At 39.9% G+C, this 17,468-nt stretch overlaps 2 protein-coding genes across 4 annotated transcripts in view; both read right to left on the minus strand.

The window, feature by feature from the left end:
• ncapg2 (non-SMC condensin II complex, subunit G2) overlaps positions 1-8,111 on the minus strand; it is a 36,588-nt gene extending 28,477 nt beyond the window's left edge. Inside the window, exons 1-5 of the mRNA XM_062022089.1 lie at positions 8,001-8,111; positions 7,673-7,781; positions 1,152-1,310; positions 958-1,072; positions 723-880 (exon numbers count right to left, since the gene is read on the minus strand). Coding sequence (XP_061878073.1) covers positions 723-880; positions 958-1,072; positions 1,152-1,310; positions 7,673-7,750 — 510 coding nt within the window. The 5' untranslated portion in view covers positions 7,751-7,781; positions 8,001-8,111. The remainder of the gene's footprint in view (positions 1-722; positions 881-957; positions 1,073-1,151; positions 1,311-7,672; positions 7,782-8,000) is intronic.
• Positions 8,112-8,266: 155 nt separating this feature from the next.
• esyt2b (extended synaptotagmin-like protein 2b) overlaps positions 8,267-17,468 on the minus strand; it is a 90,028-nt gene continuing 80,826 nt past the window's right edge. For all 3 annotated transcript variants that reach the window (XM_062021628.1, XM_062021627.1, XM_062021629.1), the window contains 6 exons: positions 17,043-17,374; positions 15,083-15,181; positions 14,674-14,805; positions 9,274-9,379; positions 9,155-9,204; positions 8,267-9,080 (listed from right to left, as the gene is read on the minus strand). In XM_062021628.1, coding sequence (XP_061877612.1) covers positions 9,020-9,080; positions 9,155-9,204; positions 9,274-9,379; positions 14,674-14,805; positions 15,083-15,181; positions 17,043-17,374 — 780 coding nt within the window. In that variant the 3' untranslated portion in view covers positions 8,267-9,019. The remainder of the gene's footprint in view (positions 9,081-9,154; positions 9,205-9,273; positions 9,380-14,673; positions 14,806-15,082; positions 15,182-17,042; positions 17,375-17,468) is intronic.

Consider the following 17,468-nt stretch of genomic DNA (forward strand, 5'->3'; position numbering starts at 1 on the left):
GCTTGCCTGTACGTGCATGCCGCTATGTGCATGTCACGTACGTAACTTTGGAGAAATATATGTGCTGTATGAACTTTGCGGAGGTGAACGGTACTTTGGGCTGTGGGATTGAGTGTGTTGTGCGGGTGTTTGATTTGTATTGGTGGGTTATATGGACGGGAGGGGGGAGGTGTTTGTTATGCGGGATTAATTTGTGGCATATTAAATATAAGCCTGGTTGTGCTGTGGCTAATAGAGTATATATATGTCTTGTGTTTATTTACTGTTTTAGTCATTCCCAGCTGAATATCAGGTCCCACCCGCCTCTCACAGCATCTTCCCTATCTGAATCGCTTCCACTGCCATCTAATCCTTCACTCTCCCTTTCCTCATCCACAAATCTTTCATCCTCGCTCAAATTAATGGGGAAATCGTCGCTTTCTCGGTCCGAATCGCTCTCGCTGCTGGTGGCCATGATTGTAAACAATGTGCAGATGTGAGGAGCTCCACAACCTGTGACGTCACGCTACTTCCGGTACAGGCAAGGCTTTTTTATCAGCGACCAAAAGTTGCGAACTTTATCGTCGATGCTCTCTACTAAATCCTTTCAGCAAAAATATGGCAATATTGCGAAATGATCAAGTACGACACATAGAATGGATCTGCTATCCCCGTTTAAATAAGAAAATCTCATTTCAGTAGGCCTTTAAATAGGATTCTAATTGTGCAAATCAAATACAGACCACTTTATCCAAAACAAAGCTCTTCTGCAGCGAGATGATGAAAGCAGTGTGGCCAAACGTCTCCTTGTCCTGCAGGCCTTTCTTCCACCAGGCCTCGCACAGCGTTTGAATGTGGTGCGGCACATGGGCCGCCGACACCGGAAGAGACAGCAGAACATCTGTGCAGGGGATTCAGGGATTACTCTTTTTTTTAAAGACCTTTTTATCTTGAAGAGAAATTGGCCAGCACACCCACTTTGAAGCTGGTGGGCAATGTCAAGAAGGCTGTTGTAGGCGTCGCCATCTTGCAGGACGTTCAATGACACGCTGGCCACAAGCGTGATGCCGTCCACCACAGCCATTACGAGTTTCTGGAGGAAGAAGACAAGCACAACATGACCAAGATGCAGCAGCAGTGGGTCATTAAAAAGTTGGTCCAAATCAACTCACGCCGTCCGCATCCTTTCCATCTTCCTCCCAGCGCTCAGGAGGGACCTCCGACAGGACAACCTGAAGAAGGGAGGCCAGATTCCCCCACAGAGATGCTCTCTGCTTCCTGGACATCTCCTGCACCACCTCCTCCGCATCGAAAGGGTCTGCTTTGTCCTTCTACTCAGGAAGAGGACACTAGTGATTATTTGGTCACAAACAAAAACAACTATTTTAGGTGAACATTACTTTTTTTGTGTGAAGTGAAGTGAATTATATTTACCAAACCCAAACCCCAGAAGTTGGCACGTTGTGTAAATGGTAAATAAAAACGGAATATAATGATTTGCAAATCCCTTTCAAGCTATATTCAATTGAATAGACTGCAAAGACAAGATACTTAACATTCGAACCGAAAAACTTTTGTTATTTTTTGCAAATATTAGCTCATTTGGAATTTCATGCCTGCAACATGTTTCAAAAAAGCTGGCACAATTGTCAAAAAAGACTGAGAAAGTTGAGGACTGCTCATCAAACACTTATTTGGAACATCCCACAGGTGAACAGGATAATTGGCAACAGGTGGGTGCCATGATTGGGTATAAAAGCAGCTTCCATGGAATGCTCAGTCATTCACAAACAAGGATGGGACTAGGGTCACCACTTTGTCAACAAATGCGTGAGCAAATTGTCCAACAGCTTAAGAACAACATTTCTCAACAAGCTATTGCAAGGAATTTAGGGATTTCACCATCTACAGTTCGTAATATCATCAAAAGGTTCAGAGAATCTGGAGAAATCACTGCACGTAAGCGATGATATTACGGACCTTCGATCCCTCAGGCGGTACTGCATCAAAAAACGACATCAGTGTGTAAAGGATATCACCACATAGGCTCAGGAACACTTCAGAAAACCACTGTCAGTAACTACAGTTCGTCGCTACTTCAAGTACCAATGATTGTCACACACACACTAGGTGTGGTGAAATTTGTCCTCTGCATTTGACCCATCCCCTTGCTCACCCCCTGGGAGGTGAGGGGAGCAGTGGGCAACAGCGGCGCCGCGCCCGGGAATCATTTTTGGTGATTTAACCCCCAATTCCAACCCTTGATGCTGAGTGCCAAACAGGGAAGAATGCTGGTATGAGCTTTTAAACATAACCCGTTAATTGCTGCCAATCAAATGGTGAATAAGATACTCTTTAGGGTTCATATGTTTGTAAATCTGACTGTGATGAAGTCAGTGCCTCACCAGCCATGAACCTCACCGCACGTCACTGCCAGATATGATAGTAGAACCATTTCAAAACAGGTTAAAGGGCTCCTAATTTAGCTGCCGATATAATATGCAGTAACATTTTGCGTCATTTCCATTTGGTTTATTTTTTCAAAACTATTCATCTACTTGCTAATTTACTGTTAACATCTGGTTACTTTCCGTTGCAACATCATTGACCGATTAAACTTTTTATCACAATTATAAAAACAAAAATATCAACTACATATTTAAATTATTTTCTTATTTCCTTTTATTACATACAAGATTTTGAGCAAAAAAAAGTCAATAGTGCAAAAACTACTATTGGCTTTGATTTAATGTCCTGTAAACAATAACAAAAAGACCGCAGAAAAAACCTAATTTGGAAAAAAAGAAAACATTGATGTAATCACTGTAGTATCGACCGTATACTCAGTGAAGTTGCCAAAAACGTGTCCTGCATCCCAGACGCATAATTATTTAAGAGACGCAGTCAACTCACTCTCCTTTGCCTCCCAGGGACACGCCTCATTTTTCCAACGAAAAACAATACAATGTGTTCAAACTCACAGTAACTAGTAGAGATGCAACCATTCGTTGACTTCGTTCACAAAAAACATGAATAAAATGTGTCGCCGACAAATTCATCGCTAATAGTTGCAGACGTCTTCCCTCAAGGTAGTTGAACCTTCACATACTCTTAATAGCAATATTTTAATGTAATTATAGTCCATTATATTATTATAATAATTATATATATATATATATATATATTGCATTCATTTGCATGTACCGTATTTTTCGGAGTATAAGTCGCTCCGGAGTATAAGTCGCACCTGCCAAAAATGCATAATAAAGAAGGAAAAAACATATATAAGTCGCATTTTTTGGGGAAATGTATTTGATAAAACCCAACACCAAGAATAGACATTTGAAAGGCAATTTAAAATAAATCAAGAATAGTGAACAACAGGCTGAATAAGTGTACGTTATATGAGGCATAAATAACCAACTGAGAACGTGCCTGGTATGTTAACGTAACATATTATGGTAAGACTCATTCAAATAACTATAACATATAGAACATGCTATACGTTTACCAAACAATCTGTCACTCCTTATCGCTAAATCCCATAAAATCTTATACGTCTAGTCTCTTACGTGAATGAGCTAAATAATATTATTTGATATTTTACGGTAATGTGTTAATAATTTCACACATAAGTCGCTCCTGAGTATAAGTCGCACCCCCGGCCAAACTATGAAAAAAACTGCGACTTATAGTCCGAAAAATACGGTAGTCAGCTTTCGGCCATATTTTTCAAGCCCAATGCGGCCCCCCAGTCAAAAGGTTTGGACAGGCACATTAATGCTACTCTTTGATTGATTGATTGAAGCTTTTATTAGTAGATTGCACAGTACAGTACATATTCCATACAATTGACCACTAAACTGTAACACCCGAATACATTTTTCAACTTGTTTAAGTCGGGGTCCACGTAAATCAATTCACAACAATTAGTTCACAAGTTGGCCGAATAAGCTGGGAAGCAGTCCACCAGCTTTATTGGCGCTCTGAAAAGATCAGAGGAGGCAAGTAAAGACAGTGTTATTAGCCAGCTGCGGACTGTGTATTACTTGGCCAAAGAGAACCTCCCCTTGTCGAAGTTCCCAAGCCTGATTGAGCTGCAAAAGTCCAATGGTGCCAGCATACCGGCAGCTTATGGCCGTCACCAAGCCAGAGATGAAATACTAGAGGTATTGAGTGCCACTATATTAAATGACATTGAAACTAACTTGCAAAATTCTAAGTTTGTTGGCATTATTTGCCATTAAAGTGTAGATGTGGCATTTTTTAAACGACTGATGGTCTACATACAGGTGAGAATAATCAATTAAATGCGTCATATGCATGTACTGTATGCCCTGGCACACCATTATCATCATTTCATGACTGAAGCAAAAAAACGTTTGACACTTTTATACTGAAATAAATACACCTACAACTTATTAAATAAAAATATACAAACCCCGTTTCCATATGAGTTGGGAAATTGTGTTAGATGTAAATATAAACGGAATACAATGATTTGCAAATCATTTTCAACCCATATTCAATTGAATGCACTACAATGACAATATATTTGATGTTCAAATTCATAAACTTAATATTTTTTTGCAAATAATAATTAACTTAGAAATTCATGGCTGCAACACGTGCCAAAGTAGTTGGGAAAGGGCATGTTCACCACTGTGTTACATGGCCTTTCCTTTTAACAACACTCAGTAAACGTTTGGGAACTGAGGAGACACATTTTTTAAGCTTCTCAGGTGGAATTCTTTCCCATTCTTGCTTGATGTACAGCTTAAGTTGTTCAACGGTCCGGGGGTCTCCGTTGTGGTATTTTAGGCTTCATAATGCGCCACACATTTTCAATGTGAGACAGGTCTGGACTACAGGCAGGCCAGTCTAGTACCCGCACTCTTTTACTATGAAGCCACGTTGATGTAACACGTGGCTTGGCATTGTCTTGCTGAAATAAGCAGGGGCGTCCATGGTAACGTTGCTTGGATGGCAACATATGTTGCTCCAAAACCTGTATGTACCTTTCAGCATTAATGGCGCCTTCACAGATGTGTAAGTTACCCATGTCTTGGGCACTAATACACCCCCATACCATCACACATGCTGGCTTTTCAACTTTGTGCCTATAACAATCCGGATGGTTCTTTTCCTCTTTGGTCCGGAGGACACGACGTCCACAGTTTCCAAAAACAATTTGAAATGTGGACTCGTCAGACCACAGAACACTTTTACACTTTGTATCAGTCCATCTTAGATGAGCTCAGGCCCAGCGAAGCCGACGGCGTTTCTGAGTGTTGTTGATAAACGGTTTTTGCCTTGCATAGGAGAGTTTTAACTTGCACTTACAGATGTAGCGACCAACTGTAGTTACTGACAGTGGGTTTCTGAAGTGTTCCTGAGCCCATGTGGTGATATCCTTTACACACTGATGTGGCTTGTTGATGCAGTACCGCCTGAGGGATCGAAGGTCACGGGCTTAGCTGCTTACGTGCAGTGATTTCTCCAGATTCTCTGAACCCTTTGATGATATTACGGACCGTAGATGGTGAAATCCCTAAATTCCTTGCAATAGCTGGTTGAAAAAGGTTTTTCTTAAACTGTTCAACAATTTGCTCACGCATTTGTTGACAAAGTGGTGACCCTCGCCCCATCCTTGTTTGTGAATGATTGAGCATTTCATGGAATCTACTTTTATACCCAATCATGGCACCCACCTGTTCCCAATTTGCCTGTTCACCTGTGGGATGTTTCAAATAAGTGTTTGATGAGCATTCCTCAACTTTATCAGTATTTATTGCCACCTTTCCCAACTTCTTTGTCACGTGTTGCTGGCATCAAATTCTAAAGTTAATGATTATTTGCACAAAATTTTTTTTTATCAGTTTGAACATCAAATATGTTGTCTTTGTAGCATCTTCAATTGAATATGGGTTGAAAATGATTTGCAAATCATTGCATTCCGTTTATATTTACATCCAACACAATTTCCCAACTCATATGGAAACGGGGTTTGTAATTTGCAGACTATAATTACTGGTTTGTAAAAAATATTTTTGACCCATATAGGTGAAATTAGATAATCTCTCACAGCACACCAGACTGTATCTCACCGCACTCTAGTGTGCCGCGGCACAGTGGTTGAAAAGCATTAAAGGCCTACTGAAAGCCACTACTACCGACCACGCAGTCTGATAGTTTATATATCAATGATGAAATCTTAACATTTCAACACATGCCAATATGGCCGGGTTAACTTATAAAGTGCAATTTTAAATTTCCCGCTAAACTTCCGGTTGAAAACGCCTTTGGATGATGCCGTATGCGCGTGACGTAGCCAGTGAAACAGAAGTATCGGTACCCCATTGAAAACAATACAAAATAGCTCTGTTTTCATCATAATTCCAAAGTATTCTGGACATCTGCGTTGGTGAATCTTTTGCAATTTGTTTAATGAACAATGGAGACTGCAAAGAAGAAAGTTGTAGTTGGGATCGGTGTATTAGCGGCTGGCTGTAGCAACACAACCAGGAAGACTTACTTGGATAGCAGACGCGCTAGCCGACGCTGGCCGCCAACCGCGCGGATGATCGGGTGAAGTCCTTCGTCACGCCGTCGATCGCTGGAACGCAGGTGAGCACGGGTGTTGATGAGCAGATGAGGGCTGGCTGGAGCGCTAATGTTTTTATCATAGCTCTGTGAGGTCCGGTTGCTAAGTTAGCTTCAATGGCGTCGTTAGCAACATCATTGTTAAGCTTTGCCAGGCTGAGAATTATTAACCGTGTAGTTACATGTACATGGTTTCATAGTATTGTTGATCTTCTGTCTATCCTTCCAGTCAGGTATTTATTTATTTATTTTGTTTCTATCTGCATTTGAGCCAGATGCTATCACGTTAGCTCAGTAGCTAAAGAGCTTCGCCGATGTATTGTCGTGGAGATAAAAGTCACTGTGAATGTCCATTTCGCGTTCTCGACTCTCATTTTCAAGAGGATATAGTATCCGAGGTGGTTTAAAATACAAATCCGCGATCCACAATAGAAAAAGGAGAGAGTGTGGAATCCAATGAGCCAGCTTGTACCTAAGTTACGGTCAGAGCGAAAAAAGATATGTCTTGCACTGCATTCTAGTCCGTCACTCTAACGTTCCTCATCCACGAATCTTTCATCCTCGCTCAAATTAATGGGGTAATCGTCGCTTTCTCGGTCCGAATCGCTCTCGCTGCGTTGAAAACAATAGGAAAATATGAGGAGGCGAACAACTGACTACGTCACGCTACTTCCGGTAGGGGTAAGGCTTTTTTTAATCGGAGACCAAAAGTTGCGTACTTTATCGTCGTTGTTCTATACTAAATCCTTTCAGCAAAAATATGGCAATATCGCAAAATGATCAAGTATGACACACAGAATGGATCTGCTATCCCCGTTTAAATTAAAAAAAATCTTTTCAGTAGGCCTTTAAATCATGCAAGTGAGACAATGACGTCATCTATCGACTTTTTGGACAGCCAATGACTACTTTCCTTACTGAAAAGTTGGCAACGTTGCTAAACAACAGGATTTCTGATATTTGAAAAGGGTAATATGAAGGAATGAATCCCCAAATCAGTCTCACATATGATAGGGAGGAATTGTAGCCGTTAGCAACAAGTTAAGTAGTTGTTAGAACAAGTTAGAAAAGTGTTTTCCTTGGCACTTACGTGACGCTTGATGAATTGAAGGAAGTCCTCCACATTGTCTTTTGTGGCGGATTCAACAAACGCACCAAGCTTTGACATCTGGCGGCTTTAAAGTCGGCTGCACAACGTTCTAGAAAAGTGGTAAGAAGAACCAGAAAACGCGTTTTCACTTGTAGACAAGAGCCAAACCTTACTGTGGTAAAAAGATGAAAACAAACATGGCGGTCAGTACGCCGTTGAATTGTACATTTTCTAACGCTAACTCTTCTTGGACTAACTATATCCACCCGAAAAGGTGTCTTCTGGTCACCATAGAGGACCACAAGTAAAGATGACTGTAGTTTGTTACCTTATTTACTAGTAGTTTGATGATCTCTTCGGCGACCGTTGACAGCAGTCCATGCCCACAGCGAACCCGCGCAAAATTTGTACGGACGCGCTCGCCTACGTCATGACGTACTGCGTCAAATGTGACGTAACGTGCAGTACTCCTTTACTGCCGCTTGATGGAGACATAATCCTTGGTATGATTGACATTTTTTCAACGCTAAAGAACCGCACTGTATCCACTCTTTACTTTGATGACTCAACCATGGAAATATAAACCACACCACGTTCTCAAAAGACACAATTTATTCAATAAAAGCCACGTATCATTCAAAATCAACAAGTTTAAGAAGGCAAAATTACTCGGTGATGTTTTTAAGGCACAGGATAGATAACAAGTTTTTTTTAAAAGCTTCAATAAACACAAACAGTTATAACTGCTGGCAGCCCTGCATATTAAAATACATTAACAGTTGTCCGTATTGTTTTTTGTTTGCCTCACATCATATCCAATTTCAAGCATCTATTGAAATTGTTCCTTTTTTTATACAGCACTCATTTGCAGAGTGCCAACAGGTCTTCCCATATGTGAGACCATGCATGTCCAAAACGACAAATATTGCACAAAGTCCACCAGAAAAATTCACAGAGCGTTTGTGTTTTTGTCTTTGCATGTAAGTGTGTTCCACATCTGAAATCAAGCAAAAATAAATAAGAGTAAAAAAAAATAAAAAATAAAAAAACACTCCAGGAAACAAACCAGAAAGATGGTTATCTGCTACATGGCCAACTTGTGGGTCGGACTGTGTTCCTTTGGTACTGAAAGAGTTTGAAATGTTGGACGCACACCAATAACAACTTTGACTCATTTACAACGCCGTGCAAGTTGCAACACACACGTAACGCACACATAACAACAATAGAAACACACAACCTCTTTTCATGACAATTATGTTACAGCCTTCATAATAGGAACACGTGCTGAAAGGAGTCCTGTAAACTATATGACAAATGTACATAAATGAAAGTATTAAAAGCACTTTATGTAACAGTGCCTTGGACACTTCCTTTACTCGACAAGCCGTCTTCACTCAGCTCATACCTGCAAGACACAACAAAGCATATCAAGAATGTGTAAATGCAATGTTTGGTAGTCAAGCATAAACCCAACCTTACCATTGTGTCCATCCTTTTGCTATATCGTCCCCACATAAATCCACCAACACCTGAAAGTGAACATCAGGACATATCAAGAATGTGTGACAAAAAAACCAAAATAAAACCACAAGTCTTACTTTTCCAAGGAGGCCTTTGTGTTTGGACAATATGTTCCCTCTGTTCTTCACTGCTACATCCAGAGTTCTTCTGTGGAGCTCCACAGTAGACACACAGAACTCAAACCTGAAAGCATACACCCACGCACACAAACAATCAGAACACACACCAGTCTTTGGCATCTCTCAACAAGTGTGGAGAGTGAGTGCCTCCATTATTATCTATGAAAAGCAGTAGCAGACATAAGAGGGTGAGGAGTGTGTGTTAGTGTTGAAGTTTTAGGGTTTGTACTTTACAGCAATAATACAATGGTACCTTTGTTCTGTTTCAAAATGTCCAACGAAAACCGAATCATAAGGAATAAACAAAGTCATTTTCCCATAAGAAATCTTGTAAATGTAATTAATAGACTGCCTTTTCAATAAAAGGACCACAACTATGGAACTCTTTGCCTGACACTTTGAAAAGTATACCTGCACTTGTCACTTTCAAAAAACAAACAAAATTATGGCTAGTTGAGCAACAATCGTGTTCCCATGTTTAGTTTTTACTAATTTTTACTAATTGGTTTTTATCTAGTCTGCACTTTGTCTGTGTTATTATTATTATTGGATTTTATCTAGTTTGCACTTTGTCTGTATTATTACTATTATCATTATTATCGACTCATCTTTGCCTTATTCTATTTTTTATTTTCCTATTTTAATGATGTTGGATATGTGTTGTTGTTGTTGTTGTTGGGGACAAGTGTTGTAAATTAGCTTTGGCTACAAACACAATGATGCATACATTGGATAACTGTTTCAGATGTCTATGTTTTTGTATCGATCCCTATTTCAAATAAACCTCTATAATATAATAATAATTTGCTTCAGACACCAACATACACTATATAGGGAATAATTACAGTTTTTTATGCAAAAAAATAATGCAAAAATCATATGAATGACAACTAAATGGATACATTTCCATGAGTGGAGTGGGAGGAGGGGAGGTAAGAGCCACATGGACGTCACTTTTATCAACGTGCTGGCACTTGCAACTCTCTATGGCCCCACGGTGGCTCGTTTTGCGGTCAACTGTGTTAGTCAAAGACGTCTAAACGAGTGATGATGTCATAGAGGGGTGACGGAGCTGCGGGAGAATGGCTTGACTAAATTGGGGCTCTAAGCAAAATTTTATTTTGAGTCCCGCTCCTTAATTACAACATTATTTCACACTTTTTTTTTATTTGTGTGGAACAATTTTTATACTATTTGACTCAAAACAGAATTGAACTAAATGCATGTTTTGGACTAAAACAAAAAAGCGGGAAAGAACTTGTGCAACAATTATTTTTTATTGCAAAATAAAATCAACATAATTAAAATGTGGAGTTATGTACTTAACAGAAAAAGGTGAAATAACTAAAAACATGTTGTATATTCTAGTTACTTCAAAATAGCCACCCTTTGCTCTGATTACTGCTTTGCACACTCTTGGCATTCTCTCTGTGAGCTTCAAGCACACCTGTGAAGTGAAAACCATTTCAGGTGACTACCTCTTGAAGCTCATCGAGAGAATACCAAGAGTGTGCAAAACAGTAATCAGAGCAAAGGGTGGCTATTTTGAAGAAACTAGAATATAAAACATGTTTTCAGTTATTTCACCCTTTTTTGTTAAGTACATAACTCCACATGTGTTCATTCATAGTTTTGATGCCTTCAGTGACAATCTACAATGTAAATAAATAGTCATGAATATAAAGAAAACGCATTGAATGAGAAGGTGTGTCCAAACTTTTGGCCTGTACTGTACATAAGCAAACCCATGACGTCTAACTTTAGTACTAGGGATGCAACGGTTTTACTATTACCGTAATAGAAAACGTCACAGTTATTTAATCGCAAAGGCTCCACTACATCGTGTGTTTCAGTCCTCCTCACTCGCGATAAACAAACACAATGCTGGCACGTTATTTTCGGCACCACCTGCACAGAATGAAAACAAAGTTACACCAGCGGGGCACACGCTTAAAAGCACCTGTCGAGAAACACCCCCGTTGCATCCAGAGCGAGTACAACACAATAGCGCTGAGCACCAATAGGGACAGTGAAAGCGCTGCAGCTGTGGCATTTTGCTATCGTGTTTTGATCAGAGATGGAGTAGGAAGGAGCTAGGAGTAAGTAAAATGTAATACCCTTTCCTGCTCTGTCACTGATAAGAAAGAATGACAAATTTCCTCCAACTTTGCCATTGTTCAGCAGTCATGCTGGTCTTACAAGGCAGTAATAAAGAGCTTGATCCCCCGTCGTAGCAGTGTCAGAAAGGTTTGCAAGTTTAGGTTACATTTTGCAAAAAAAAATGTATCAATTAACAATTTCTTTCCAATGAATTTGTTTTAGTACCAAACATGCGTCAAAATTTAGCCAACACAGGAACGATTTGTACAAAAATAGTTGGACTCCCGCACAATGTTTGGCTATATGATATTTGAGACGGTTTACAGACCCCAAGGCAATTGTTGTTTTGTTTTGTCAGGTTCAAACACCGATGACATCTATTAAACAAGACAAGAAGCAAGGAATTAAATAGAGACAGAATTACATTTGGCTCAATTGAGGAGAGACGTCTGGGCTGTACTTTTGTACAGTCTCAAGCACGCTCTGGTGAAAGATTGTACGCCTCCTCTTTTATTTGGACTTTCCCTGATTACATGGCAACAGCTGTTTCATAGGGACGGGGGTCGTAAACAGCCATCGCCTTTGATTACAACAGTTCAAAGAAAAGGTCGTAAAACAGTTCAAAGAACAGGTCCCTGGAGGGGAGTCGGGTCCTGCTTCCTCTTCGCTTTGTAGTTCTCGGGTCAAAACAATATCTTTCTGTTGATTACAATACATGAAAGAAACAGAGCACCTTCATGTTGCTTCCCATCCTACACAGTGGAGTTTTACAAGCCTTCTGCTTGGCCGGGAACTCATTGAAACACAAAGTTTTGTGATAAGTTAAATACAATTATTCTGACAGTTTTTTATTTGTTTTTATGTAAACAACAGCATAAGTTGGGCGCACTTTTTCTTATTTAAAAAAAAAAAACTTGCATATGAACTTTTGCAGTTTCACATCATCCAGTTTTATGAAAAATCTTTGAAAAATGCTGCTCTGTTTGCTGACCAATTATAAAATAATAACAAAGATACGTAAAAATTAAATAATAGTGAAATAAAATAAACAAATAAAAATGATATTAAAAGTTATTTGTGTTTAAAATGTAAAAAAAAGTGCAGCAGTATTGCATAACTTGTGTCAGGTTGTGGGCAATCATCCTTTAGGGGAGCAGAATATTGTGTGTGTTTAAGTGTTTCTATGAAGCAAAGTGCATGCATGCAACTATGCCAATATCATAGGGAAAAAAAGAATGTTGGTATTGATATCAAAATGGTATCAACACCTTTGCAGTAGCGGTATCAGATGTACCTTGGTTTTAGTACGCCACACTTTTCGTAGGATTCGGTTTTTGACAACTTTACGCCACTGCACACCATTTTGGTTATCCTATGGCCAAACGTTGCACGCAGCTAATACGACTGCAAAAGAAGGGGCCAGAGAACGTTGCGTGGGCTAGCACTTTGATAAAGAAGGTGAGAAACGCTATTGAATTCACAAAGAGTAAAACACTTTAAATAATTTCCATAAAATGTACTTTATGTTAATAGTTTTGGGGGCCTGGACCATTTGAATGATATTTTAATAATTTCTAATTGAAAAAAATTGCTTTGGTTTTTAAAGGATTCGGTTTTCGTCTCACTTCTTGGAAGGGATTATTACCAAAAACCGAAGTACCAGCTGTTAATATCCTGCATGCTTCTAGTACAAGGCTATTCAACTACATAATGAAGAGGGCCGCAGTTTGAAGACCCCAAGGGCTCAGGGCCCGGACATCGAAATTTGGATGTTTCGTCAGAAAATTCCTCCACTGGTTATATTTCTTTGAGACTGTGTTTACTTAATTGCAAAGTAAACACATCGGCTTTCACACTACACTGTCAATAAATTCATTATTCTGCCCTCGCTACTCGTTTCCAGCGTGTGCAGATAGTTAACAGCATGAAGATAAAGAAGCTCCAGTTTGTGTACAGGATTAATTTTCCTTCTTTTAAATTGTTTTCCTTTCTCAGTTTTATTTCTTTACACTTCTTCCTTCATTTTGGTTTGTAAGACTAATATAATATACACATAAAATAAACATAACAAAAGTATAACTTCCATGGTGTATTTTACATAAATAATGTCCATTGTGTATTTTACATAATGTCAATAGTGTATTTTCCATAAATAAATAGGTTTAGTGTTAATATATTCACACAATAAACTACAAATGTTTACACATATAGAAATTACACAACATTCACACACCAAACATTGTATGTGACTTATCACTATTAATGTTGTCGCCCTCTACTGGTCAAATTTAGCACTACATGTATTAAACAAGGTTTGATTGTTATTCTCAGACAAAAAAACAACACGACCACGAATACAAAAGACATCACAAAGTCAGCAATTTCAATACAGAACAAACTAAATAACTTTTGTTTAAATTATATCTACTTTGTCATACCGTATTTTTCGGACTATAAGTCGCAGTTTTTTTTCATAGTTTGGCCGGGAGTGCGACTTATACTCAGGAGCGACTTATGTGTGTAATTATTAACACATTACTGTAAAATATCAAATAATATTATTTAGCTCATTCACGTAAGAGACTAGACGTATAAGATTTCATGGGATTTAGCGATTAGGAGTGACAGATTGTTTGGTAAACGTATAGCATGTTCTATATGTTATAGTTATAGTTATAGTTACCATAATATGTTACGTTAACATACCAGGCACGTTCTCAGTTGGTTATTTATGCCTCATATAACGTACACTTATTCAGCTTGTTGTTCACTATTCTTTATTTATTTTAAATTGCCTTTCAAATGTCTATTCTTGGTGTTGGCTTTTATCAAATACATTTCCCCAAAAAATGCGACTTATACTCCAGTGCGACTTATATATGTTTTTTTCCTTCTTTATTATGCATTTTCGGCCGGTGCGACTTATACTCCGGAGCGACTCATACTCCGAAAAATACGGTACTTTGTTGTCCAGTCGTTGTTATAAATTCAGATTTTTAAAATTTATTTAGATTTTTTTCCAGGTTTGAACGAGTAGTCTTCTTCTACTCACCCCACTGCTGCTTCACTGTGACACATATGCTTCGCTGTTGCCCCCTGTGGGGTGGCGGAAGTACTGCATAATGATCAACCCTAGTTTTAATGGTTTCATCAAGCCTATTTCTGTGATGTTCGGCAGGCCAAATGAAAAGCATTGGTGGGCCAGATGTGGTCCGCGGGCCGCGCGTTGATAACACATGTTCTAGTACAATGACTCACGTATGATCATAAACAGGGTTGAGGGTCCTCTTCATGGTGCTGGTCTTCCTCCTGCCCGAGCGGCTCTTGTCAGGCAGCAGATAGAGGCGGATGAAGGGATCAGAGGCGTCTTTGGTGAAGGCGATCAAGTTACTGAGGACAAAAGTGTTTGGTCACATGTTTGCAGCTATTTGTGTACCTTCAAATGTCACAAGGTGGAAGGTAGCAAATGGTGTCAGCCCAAAGGGACAAATTGCAATATTGTTGGATGGCCAGGCTGGCTGACAATACCGTTGGGACCCTCCAGGGGCGATTAAAGCAAATATTTCTGAGAAATATTGTCATATAAGATAGTTTTTTGCCACATTAGATCCTAAACACATTGGTGGCTGACAGGTTGAAACCATGTGATGCAGCTTTAGGAGCTCACCGGCAGGCGTGGGCCACCACGATGAGTTTGTTCCTCTGGGAGCTGTGTCGAACCGTCAGCTGGACCTCGCCCAGGGGGAACTGGCTGGGAGCGGAGCCACTGTAAGCACATGACACTCAGTCAGTCACTTTCTGAGGCGTCAGATCATTATCAGCTAGAGAGGAACTCCACCAAGACCAAACAATGCTTTGAATTCTTTTACCTTTATAGATAGACTCCATTATTCGCTAAAAATGAAGGGAAATTACAACTGACACCTTTGACTGGGTTTGCAACACAACTGTCAATTTATCAGACAAGGAAGCATATTTTAACAAGTTTAACTGGTTTACTTCAGTGGTGTCATTTTCTACTGCTTTGTGTGGGCAACAAAATTATAATTAACGCGTTATTATCGTTGTTGAATGACACTAAAGTGAACATTATTGTTTTACATTGTCACTTGAAACACACAACTGAAAGTCTTTTTTAATATTCTCTTGAAACGTCAAAAAAAACATTTTGAAAATCCTAGCGCCAACACTGATGGAGTATTGGTGCGTGCAAAACAGCAGCAGGCGGATGTGGCCTGCTGGCCGGTTCTGATACTGATCACTGATATAGATAACTTGACTTTGACACAAAGGTACTAGTGTATACAGTAATGTAGGCTTTTACACACACAGTTCGTGTCAAAATACTGCAACTGCTGTGCAATATAGTAAAGTACTTTAGATTTTTTTATTAAAAGTTCATATAACCAGTTATATGCTTGAAAGTACTAGACTAATAATACTTAATCCTCTGACCTTTTTGTCCTTTTAGATAAATGTTTGCTTTATTTTTGGCCATAACATAATTTGAAGCGCTAAGTTGCGAAGGGCGACTACACAACCAAAAAAGCAAAGATTGAAAGAGTCACTAAGGCGTGAGATTCTTTGTTTGGGCACGTAAACATTTAAACTGACTAGTTTGTTCAAAGTTTTGCCATACTATAACAGTGTTTTTCAACGCCGCGGGATACAGTCTGGTGTGCCGTGGGAGAATATGTAATTTCACCTATTTGGGTTAAAAATATTTTTTGCAAACCAGTAATAATAATCTGCAAATGTGCCGTTGAGTGTCGGTGCTGTCTAGAGCTCGGCAGAGTAACCATGTTGTACTCTTCCATATCAGTAGGTGGCAGCAAGTAGCTAATTGCTTTGTAGATGTCGGGAACATGGTTTGTCGTGATCACAACATGCAGACGACAGCGTGCAGGTAAAAAGGTATCTAATACTTAAATCAAAAATAAACAAAAGGCGAGTGCCGCTAAGAAAAGGCATTGTTAGGGAAGGCTATGCAAAACGAAACTAAAACTGAACTGGTTGCAAAGTAAACAAAAACAGAATGCTGGACGACAGCAAAGAGTTACAGCATGTGGAGCAGACAGCGTCCACAAAGTACATCCGAACATGACACGACAATCAACAATGTCCCCGCAAAGGATAGCGACAACCTAAATAGCCTTGATTGCTAAAACAAAACAGGTGCGGGGAATAGCGCTCAAGGAAGACATGAAACTGCTACAGGAAAATACCAACAAAACAGGAAAAGCCACCAAAATAGGAGAGCAAGACAAGAACTAAAACACTACACACAGGAAGACACCATAAAACACCAAATAAGTCCCGGTGTGATGTGACAGTACTTTGAGACAAGAGCTACATGGTTGGTTATGATTTGAATTCTTATCAGCGAGAACAACTTTTTATTGTCAGTATCAGCTGCTGAGTTTCATTTTTTAATGTTTTCTACTGTTGGGCCTCCACATTTTTTCAATGAAAAAAAGGTGCCTTGGCTCAAAAAAGGTTGAAAAATACTGCTATAACAGATGACCGGGGAAAACTTTTACCAAAAATATTTGTCTAAAACAAAATCATAAAAAAGCGGGGTGTGCTAAAACCGAGGTACTGCCAGGACTGTTAGTTCTGTTACTTACTTGTGGATCAGCTGCATTCGCTGCTGGAGCTCCAAGGTGGCGAAGGGCAGCGAGATGTCTGAGGCCAGACTGGGCGTGGACTCCCTGTGAGCCAGGTGCTTCTGGGACGCAGACATGCCCACGGTCAGGCTGGAGGTGGAGCGCAGGGGGCTGGCTGCGTACGGCTCGCCATCCCTGTGGTGCAGCGTGAGGGAGGAGGCGTGCGTGGGCGGCGGCGAGTCGGAGGTGGACACTCTCGGGGAAGCCGCGGCGGACGCATGGGGGAGACTGGACTTCCGGACCTTGACCAGGGAGGGCTGGTCGGAGGAGACCTGCTTGTCCAGTGACAGGATCTGAGAGGAGACGTGAGGTCGTGGATGGAGTTGAGTTGAGTTGAGTTTGAGTCTAATTCGAACATGCAAGCATACAACATGATACATCACAATT

Source organism: Entelurus aequoreus, linkage group LG15 (genome assembly GCF_033978785.1).
Source record: "Entelurus aequoreus isolate RoL-2023_Sb linkage group LG15, RoL_Eaeq_v1.1, whole genome shotgun sequence".
Classification (NCBI taxonomy): Eukaryota; Metazoa; Chordata; class Actinopteri; order Syngnathiformes; family Syngnathidae; genus Entelurus; species Entelurus aequoreus.